The sequence below is a fragment of the Sinocyclocheilus grahami genome, unplaced genomic scaffold, assembly GCF_001515645.1.
Source record: "Sinocyclocheilus grahami isolate Dianchi unplaced genomic scaffold, SAMN03320097.WGS_v1.1 scaffold606.1, whole genome shotgun sequence".
NCBI lineage: Eukaryota > Metazoa > Chordata > Actinopteri > Cypriniformes > Cyprinidae > Sinocyclocheilus > Sinocyclocheilus grahami.
In genome coordinates this window covers 277075-286912 of record NW_015505785.1, presented here as the reverse complement: position 1 = coordinate 286912, position 9838 = coordinate 277075, and the positions used below count along the sequence as shown (strand labels likewise).

Genomic DNA, 9838 nt, shown 5'->3' with positions numbered 1-9838 from the left:
TATATATATGTGTGTGTGTGTGTGTGTGTGTGTGTGTGTGTCAAAGTTTACCCCACTTTTTTCCTACTATAAATGCAACAAGATGAAGACCACCACTGAGTAACAACACCCTTCAATTACATTACGTCTGAAATTTGAAATTCAGCAATGGATACATTTAGAACATGAACATGTTTAAATAAACCAGGTTACATCAGTGAGGGGAAAAGGCAAGGAGACAGATGGAGAAACAAACGGTGTGTAGTCTGTCGAAGGTTTTGTACTCCTTCAGAGATCTGGTGGGGTTTAAAGAGGAAGTGCATACCAGTGCCATGATATCATCAACGGCATACAACACAAGCATGAAGCAAACACATGGGGAATATTATAGCTGAGTGTGGCATAACATGTTTTGCGTGTACCAAGGTGAGCATGACAGTACACATATAGAACTAAAACATTTTTGTAAAACTTCAATCCATATCCCTCCATCTGAAAACTAGCCATTAACTCATTGTGATCAAATTTAGACTGATTCCTCAGTTAATAAAACAGCACAAAAATAGAACTTGAATAAGTGTAAACAATTAAAGGTCTAGTGCTAAAAAACCATACTGTACACAAGTATGTAAACACAGACACAAGAACTGCTAATGTAGGGGGGAAAAGTTCTCCATTATCAAAGGTGGTTTCAGCACAGTCTCTGTGAATCTGCCAGCAGCAAATGGGACAAATAAAGAAGCATTTTTAAGATAGATTAAGTAGATTTGAATGGATGAAAGAAAACTACATTGGACAAATGATCTTTTCACTATAGATACAGATAATTATTTCATAATGAAAATGTCAAAATGTATGCTTATTACGGTTTTGTAACACAAAAAGACAGCCTTTGAGGTGTTTATCATTGAGTTGATTAGTAAGAACCACCATACCATCAGATAACACCAAAGTGCCAGTTATATTCTTATAGAAGAAAAAAAAAAGATGTTCTTTAAAAAACATTTGAGAGCTACTTAAAATTTTTTCAAGTATTTCAGGATGAAAAAATGCATCCTGGACCTGGAATATGCTACAAAAACCCTACATTATATGCAACATTACTCGTCTCCCAATGTCAAATAAAACATTCATTGTCTGTAATGGCACAGTTTGTGGTCTAATGCAGAACTGCTATCAAGGGTGGTTTTATATAGTCTACAAAGCTCATTTCAAGAATTTAAACATAACCATTATAACATTGCTCAAACAAACAAAATAAATAAATAGTTAGTTAGTTAGTTAATTGAAATATAGCTGAAATAAATATAAATATAAGATCAAAATATTGAACTAAATGAACATTTTAAATTATACCTTGACCGCTAACTGAAATAAGTTTGTTAAAGCACTAAATATTTTAGAATATTTTGTTAGGAACAGAAGTGTCAAGGTAATTCAACTCCAAAGCGACAGGCAAATGTTTGAACATGACGAGATATGGGACAATACCTCCACATGAGGCTACTACAACAATTCAGGAAAACTCAGAGCAGCTGTTTAAAACATCCCCACATAAACACAGTCAAGGGTTAATCACTACTGGAGCACTCGCCAAATAATAAACCAATAATGACACGCTGCCCCAAAACACTATCATTTCATCAAACCACCAGACGTTATTACATCACAGGTTTAGTACAAGAATCCATGAATCAACTTTTTGATAGTTGTTGTTTTTGCTTTTATTTCAAAGTGTATTACATCACTGCCATCAACATGTCGAGCAGAATGCCAACACCAAACTCTTCTTATATGTGTTTAAAAGAGTTAAAACGGTCAATTAGACAATTAAAACAAAGAATGGCTGTTTTCTTCCGCATAATGTCTCGCTACTCCAAGTCAATACAGGCTCAGTAGATAGAGGACTGCATTCATGCAACAGTCTTTGTGAAACCATGCTGAAACAAGACGCCAGAAAGAGAAGTTGTAGGAGATGAGAGGAAAGACCTGGATGGACAGGGCACTCTTTATGTCTTTTCTCTATTCTGCTTTCTCCGAGCTCCTTGGGCGCTGGACATCAGTGATAAAGCTCTGCCAGATGTGCAGCAGGCAAGAAACTTGTAAGAACTAGTCCAGCCCAACTGAACACATGAAGGAAGGAAAGAGAGAAGAGAAAGGAAAGGAAAGGGGGGATGTGTGTGAGATGGAGGGGTGGGAGATGATTAACAGGCGCCTGTAGTGAAACCTGCATACAGGAAATGATGCATGTGATGAAATTTAACTGTTTCCTGTCTATTTCATGAGGCATACATGAGGCTGTAAACTTATAGGCAAAAAAAAAGCATAAACACATATTTAAGGGAAGAAAAAACAGGAAAACATTTCAATCAGGACATAAAGACTACATATAAACTGATGTGTTTGGATGACTAACTACTGGGAGTTAACAGTAAACCACCTATTGACTAGCCTTCTGAAGGAACTTAATGTCTTGCATTGATTCTGATGTTTTAAAAGTTAAATGTGTATAGAAATAGTTAAACCAGAAATGAAAAATCTGTTATCATATACTCAACCCTCATGCCATGTCTTGTAAAATGCAAGCGTAGAAATGTTAATGAAGTTATTCTCTCTTTTTTTTTTACATAACAAAATGTAACCTAGAGACTTATGGGGTTGGACATCCAAGAGTGCCTTTTTAAATTACAAATAGTTTCCATTACATTAAATTCTAGTAAAACCAGGAAAACTTACAGATTTTTTATTTTCTGCACTTGCCTCCTCAGCGGCTTTCTGATATCTGAAAAAAAGAAGAAAAAGAAAAGTATAAGTAAATGTTAAGTATCATAATCACAATCAAGCTAAACATTTTTAATCAACATTAGAATACATTTTTGGTTTAATATGCACAAACAAATATAAGGATTTCCCTGAAAAGTATAAACACTATGGCTCAAACAAAACATTCCGACAAAGAGTTTTGTGTGGGACTATATTTGTCTGCTTAATATCAGATGAAACCTAGAAACCTTTTTGAAAAACACTTTGATGACACTAAAGGCAGAGATATACACACTTGAGAAAAAGAAGAACTGCCTAAGCAGTGGAAGGTCACTAGAGCATTCTGGGGGGGCATCAGTTTGTTTACAGCTCAAAAATACATTTAGTGATATGATATCAATACAAGTTAATTAAAATCCAATATGGGAACAGATTATTAACACTGCTTAGTCGTTCAAAGCTTATGGAGTGAAAATAAGGAGAAAAAAAATAATGAATGTTGGTCCAAATGTATATGGTAAATTGCTGCCCTCTACTGGCACTAACATGACATTTGTTATGACCGGTATCATCATTTGTGATGACATTCTCAGGATTATCAGGATTCTGTCATTTATGAGTGATTATTTGTTTTTGTTGCATTTTATATTTTCGTTCATTAAGATTTTTTTTTTTCCCGAATCTTCATGACTATCCTACAGCTTTGTTCTCTAGTGATGGCAAATAAAAGCTTTGTTTACACTGTATAGTTAAAACAGTTCACCACTCAAAGCTTTTCAGCACAGTTTAATTTGTGGCCATCTGGTGGTCAAAATTATGAAAAGCATCTACAAAACTAACATTACAGATGCTGGTTTTACATTTGGTTCTGCAGCAGACGCTACATGAAAATGTCATTTTCTTTATAATAAATAATGGGCATTGTTGAAGTGATTTTTACGGTTTAGAGTATTAACACTAAAATAAGCAAAAAGAATAAATCATACATTTATAAATAAAATATGCAGTCTGCCTATTTCAATCATGCCCCAGTCCTTTGGCTGTAATTTTATACACAATATTCATATAGGCTTCATATTGTAATAAAATAAGTAAACCCATGCTTGGGCTCACTGCTTTGAACCATTTTTGACAACAATACAATATATTCCTTAAAATAAATTTTTAACATAAAATCCAGTTTCAGTGGTTGTGATGATATTTTAATGTTATGACAATTTTTAAACTGGTTGGGCCATTTTCATTATATTGCTAATGAATAACAATCCCAATAGCAATCCAGGTTGTCTTTTTATTGTGTCTCTTTTTAATAAGCATCACCCTGGTTCCCTCAACAAAAAGTCAAAAGGATGTTTCAGTGGCTTTTAGATTATTGCAGAAAATTAGCTGTGTGACCATCAAAAATGCATTATTCATAAGATAATCTTTACAAATAAAGACAACTTTTTTTTTCTTTAAATATTCTCCATAGCCATGCAATAAGCACTGATAATATGGAGAGAAAAAGTGAATATCACTTACTTGGAAAAGCGCTCAGTGATGGCATTTTTCTTGCCACGGTTCCCAACCAATGAGAGCTCTTTGGCTGTGATTCGTAACGATTGTGATGCCCATTGTTTCCTGCTAAATGGCCCCACATCCATCTCTGCCAAACAGAAAATCAAATATGAAACACAAAACAGTTAATGGAACAGCAAACATGTAAAAGGTAGCATTTAGAAATCTGAAACTATTGTTGTGTACAACAAACATTTCAAGTAATAGTTTGGCCTAACAAATGTCCTAAACACTAAATAATGTTTTAACATCTAAAACGTGTGACAACTTGGCCCATGACACACTTGTCATTAGAACATAGTTCAATGTTTCTATTAAAACCTCTTTTTTTACCAACTTCAGTATGTAGCTGACCTACCTGAATGAAAAATTACCCATATGTGTCACTAATTCTAAATCACATTATGAAATAAGTTATCCCTGTTCCCTATTGAACGGTCTTTCCCATTGCATTGATAGGCTTACGGGGAAACTCCTGTTTACTCTGATACCGAAGCCTTATTTGTTCACGTCCGTGTAGCTGCATCAACAAATGGTGCTTCAGCCCAACAAAAGGGGTGGAGCCGACTGCTATATAAGTCAGCTCTGAGTGCCATTTCATCACAATTTTCTCCTTCAACTCGAGTACATCATCTCCGCGCTGGACTCTGAAGAAGCAAGAAGCTCGAAGCCTACTACTCGGTGTAGAAGGGCCCCAGCAGTGGAAGGACACCTCTCATCAGCGCTTCCCATGCCACCATCCGGGGATCTCAAAGAGCATTTTCAAAGAGTAAATTTCCACGGCAGCATTGTTTCAAATTTTGTGCCGTGAGTGTGGCTCAGACAGGCACAGAGAGTGCGTCGCTTGCCGGGGCAGTTCCCACGCTGAGGCTGCGCTCACTGAGATAGAGTGCTCTCATTGCGAGAGCATGAGTCTCACCTTGCTTTGCTCATGGATCACCTTCTTTCATGAAGGCTGTCCTCCCCCGTCTCTCTCTTCCCAGAAGCGAAACAGCGGGGCAACGGGACTGATTTATCAGGCTTACGTGAACTCATGCCAGCACAGGTCCCGTGTACCTCACTCTTCCTGTAGTGCCTCAATTCACCAGTGTATTTCATACACTGTCCCTTGTCAGTAGCAAGCAGCTTGAACTCTATCGGCGGATCAGAGGAGGAAGCTGTTACCGATGACTCCATTTCACTGACAGCTTCGGATGCAGAAGAGTGGTTGTGTTCCGGTGAGGATACTGGCACCCCTCCTCCCAAAGATTCAACACGGACCAGCGTGGACAGCAAGCTGATTTGCATCCTCACTAAAGCCGGAAGAGCCCACTTAGACAAGTGGTACCTGCAAACAGCACGCCGTCAACGATCCTACCACCAAAGGCTGTTCCCGTTCACAATGAACTTACCAGGATGTGGTGCACCCCCAATATGGCATTAGTTCATTCCTGCACTTCTGCTGCCCTCACATCCGTTAACAACACTGAAGAGAAGGGCTATGGCAAGTCTCTTCCTCTGGAAGAGGCGGTCGCTGCACATCTGTGCTCTCCATCGGCCCTGGGATTGAAGGACCATGCGGTGCATCCATCCAAGCCTTGCAGGACCACTTCTGCTCTAGCGGGCAGGGCCCAGCACTCAACTGTACACCTTTCCCTCCGATTGCTCGGTCCTCCTGGTGGCCCCACTCTGGAGGAATCAAACATGGTTCCTCGAGTTAATCCAGCTGCTATCGGCACCTCCGTGGCCAATTCTATTGAGGAATTCTATTCAATTAAATTCCTCCTCTCTCAAGCAAAAGGCATGATCTGGCATCCCTGGCCCGAACTGTGGAACCTTCATGTATGGCCCCTCAACGGGAGTCTTTGCAGCTCTCTGTGAGTGTGACTAACACTATTTTGGAGGGTAGAGCCCCATCTATGAGACGCCACTATCTCCTCAAGTGGTTAGTCTTTTCTGATTAGTGTACAGCACGGAATGAGGACCCGTCCTCTTATGACATACCATCCGTGCTAACCTTTCTGCAAGAGCAGCTGGATAAGGGGCGCGCCCCTTCCACGCTCAAAGTGTATGTCGCAGCCATTGCGGTGAATAACATTCTCGTGGCTGGCCAGTCAATCAGCAAAAACATCCATGTCGTTAAGTTCTTAAATGGCTGCCAGTTACGAAGCAGAGACTGAATAATCCTACTGAAGAGTTGACGCTATAGCCCTGGCTTACACCTCTTTGGGCTTACAGTGTCACTACACCTATTGTAGTGAGGGCCCACTCCACCAGAGGAATAGCCTCCTCCTGGGCATGGTCCAGCGGAGTTTCTATTGGTGATATTTGTGTGGCTACTGGATTTTGTCCACCTAATTTACCTAATTACCTTTTAAGTGGAGAAATTATTGTAGTGTATCAACCGTTCAATAGGGAACACTTTGGTTACTGCCATAACCTCAGTTCCCTGAGATAAGGGAATGAGCATTGTGTAGGCTGCTGTGCTATAGGGCTGCATGCGAGTCGATGACTGTCGCTATCATTCAAAAGATTCTGACGAAAAGCAGCTACACGAATGTGAACAAATCAGAGTAAACAGGAGTTACCCCATAAATGTATTAACGCAATGTTCATTCCCTTTTCTCAGGGAACCAAAGTTAATTAGTAACCAGAGCGTTTTCAACTCCACTTATGACTGCAAGCCAAAAATCTCACCAATCAGCAAGGCGAAGCGCAGCTGATGTCACAAAGCACATCAAGTTTTTAGTACTGCTTTTTAACATGTTAGCACCACCAAATGTTCTGATATGTACAGTCAAACCAAAAATTATTCAGACACCAGATATAATTTTTTATATATTTACTAGTGAGGATAGCAAAATAAAGTAAACTGTGACATACCCAAAAATTCTTCATACAGTGGACTTCTAATAAAATTGATAAAAAATTTGGGACAAAAAATTATTCAGACACTTTGACCTGACCATGTTTTGCTTAAGTGTTATCTGACATTATCAAGATGAATTTGTTATTGTCATATTTTATTACCATTTTCTAAACTATAACGAATAAACTGTGATAATGTGTGAAATATTCAAGGTGTCTGAATACATTTTGGTTTGACTGTATAGTCTATAGGTGTGTTTGACTTCATGCATTGCTGCACAGACCAGTTTTCTTTTGACTTGAAACAGTGCATGCCAGTACCATGCATTGAGATGAGATGTTGCCAACACCACATCACTGTGACATATGCCAAGTACAGCAAGAGAGATTTGAGAGCTGTCAGCTGGCACATTCTGTTATTATTGTACATACCGGCAATATATAAAGCAGTAAAGTACTGAATGAAAAGTGTTTCTGTTGCTACATGAAAATTTGAATATGGATGTACTAATTATACAATTTTTATAAATTTTAGTTGTTTAAAAAAGGTTTATTAAAATGTATTTTTTATTGAAAGGAATACACAGGCAATGCAAACTCTTTTGTGATCAATGTATTAGTTCTACTTATTGATTGATTCATTCATTGGCTGAAAAGTATAGAATACATAATAACAGCCACACCAACTAGGGCAGTGGTTATTAACGATGAGACTCAGAGGACGTTGACCTGAGAGGTGCGACTGACTCACTGAACATTTGACTAAACCTAACACTATATATCAACACAGATTTAAAACACACATATATCATATAGTAAAACTATATAAATCATTTGTTGATTAATATAGTTTCAAGACAACAAATATGAGAAAACAGGATTAATGCATATAAAAAAAACTGAATATATGCATGCAAAAAGTGTTGTTATTATTATTCTTATTTTACTAACATTTAAGTGATTCATCCAAATTTACCTTTCATTGTTTTGTCCCGCTGTTAATAGATGCAGTGTCCTGATATTCTGTTGTCTGCACTTTTTCTATGTGATTTTATGTCTGACTTTCCTGGCTTCAAAGCAGTGAAAATACTTTCCAGTCTCACTCACTTGCTCAGTCTAAAGCAATGGCCAAGAAAAGCAACAAATGAAAGTCTACAATTTGGCAAACAAAGAACAGAGTGAATAAAAAACCAAAAGTAATTTTTATCCTCACAAAATAATAAGAGTGAGAGCAAGATAGAGAGAGAGAGAGAGAGAATGGGAATGATTTAGTAAACTGAATAATAATTTGATTAAGAATTATAAACGGACCCATCATAACTTTTAAAAAGAAATTGTGGATTACTTTTTGTCTCAAATAAACATATATTGCATATTTTGCATATCAGATGTCAAATTTCCTTTAGTGCTGCAAATAATGACCTTTGATCGTAAACTTTGATAAACTTCCTAAGCAATGATTGACATAACCAAAGCAAAGACTTAAACACTGAATCATCAAAAACACAACAACCTGAATACCAGTATATGATATCATGTGCATCAAACAGTAACCGAGATGGAACAAACAAAATATTCCTACACTCCCAGAAAAAAAGCTGTTAGTGGGATGGTACCTTTTCAAAAGGGACTAATATGTACCATTTAGGTACTAAATATACAGTATACCCTTTAGGGGTAAATAAGGTACAAAGGTATACCTTTTGAAAGGGTACTTGTCCAGTGGTAGCTTTTTTTTTTTAGTGTCCAAACAACTCCACCAGACAGTGCTTGTGCTGCCACCTATAAACAATTAAAGGACTTAATGTTTAATGTATATACAGTACATGTATGTGCAAACTTTATGTACATACATTTTGTTAATTAGGGGTTCAAGCACGCAGTGCTGACCAAACCGTAAGGCGTAGAGAGCTGAAATTTGGCCAGAAGGTAGAGCTCCCTGAGGGGACATTCTGACAAAGACTCACTCCAATCGGCCAATAGGAGGCGCTACAGCGATCAACAACGCGTAAGTGCTAATAACTCCTAAATCGCTTGTCGTAGACTCAAAAATTTAACATTTTTGGAATCCTTGGGTCAAGGCAAAATGGCCACTATGATTTTGCGAACTAGTCCTAGGTTTTTTGTCCGATCGGAATCAAAACACTGCAGAAATATTCTCTGGACAGTGAATATCAATAATTATCAAAACGAAGTTTAAATTTCGACTCACTGTTTCAATGGGACGCCAAAACGTTCGAAAGTCGCGGGCCAATTTTACGAAAAGGGCTATAACTTGTGAACGAAATGAGATATCTTCACCAAACTCGGTACACATGTGTATGAGCTAAATTTTTAGTCAAAAAAATAATGCACAGATCTACCACTTGGTGGTGCTATAAGATCGAAGAAACTATAACTAGGCAACCGTTGGTCCGATCAACTTGAAAATTGGTATGCAGTGTCTTTGTCCGAAGGGGCACAAGCACATATTTGACAAGGTTAACGGAGGTCGATCGGAACGAAACTTGGTGGGCATGTTCGACTCATGGCCCTAAAGGTCTGTAAGAATTTTGAAAGAAATCGGCCACTAGTTGGCGCTAACGAGTTTTTTGGCTCTGTAATCACGTGGTGTTTCAAAAATCCACACAATATCCATATAATTTGATAGATCTCCTCATAATGCACAACTTTGCCCCAAGAACCATTACTG

At 38.0% G+C, this 9838-nt stretch overlaps 1 protein-coding gene across 1 annotated transcript in view; it reads right to left on the bottom strand.

Annotated features, from left to right (window-relative positions):
* The window catches only part of lima1b (LIM domain and actin binding 1b), a 17951-nt gene extending 9707 nt beyond the window's left edge, over positions 1-8244 (bottom strand). Inside the window, exons 1-4 of the mRNA XM_016240967.1 lie at positions 8123-8244; positions 4264-4387; positions 2716-2761; positions 2099-2206 (exon numbers count right to left, since the gene is read on the bottom strand). Of these exons, the coding sequence (XP_016096453.1) occupies positions 2099-2206; positions 2716-2761; positions 4264-4387; positions 8123-8129 (285 nt within the window). The 5' untranslated portion in view covers positions 8130-8244. The remainder of the gene's footprint in view (positions 1-2098; positions 2207-2715; positions 2762-4263; positions 4388-8122) is intronic.
* Positions 8245-9838: the final 1594 nt, after the last annotated feature.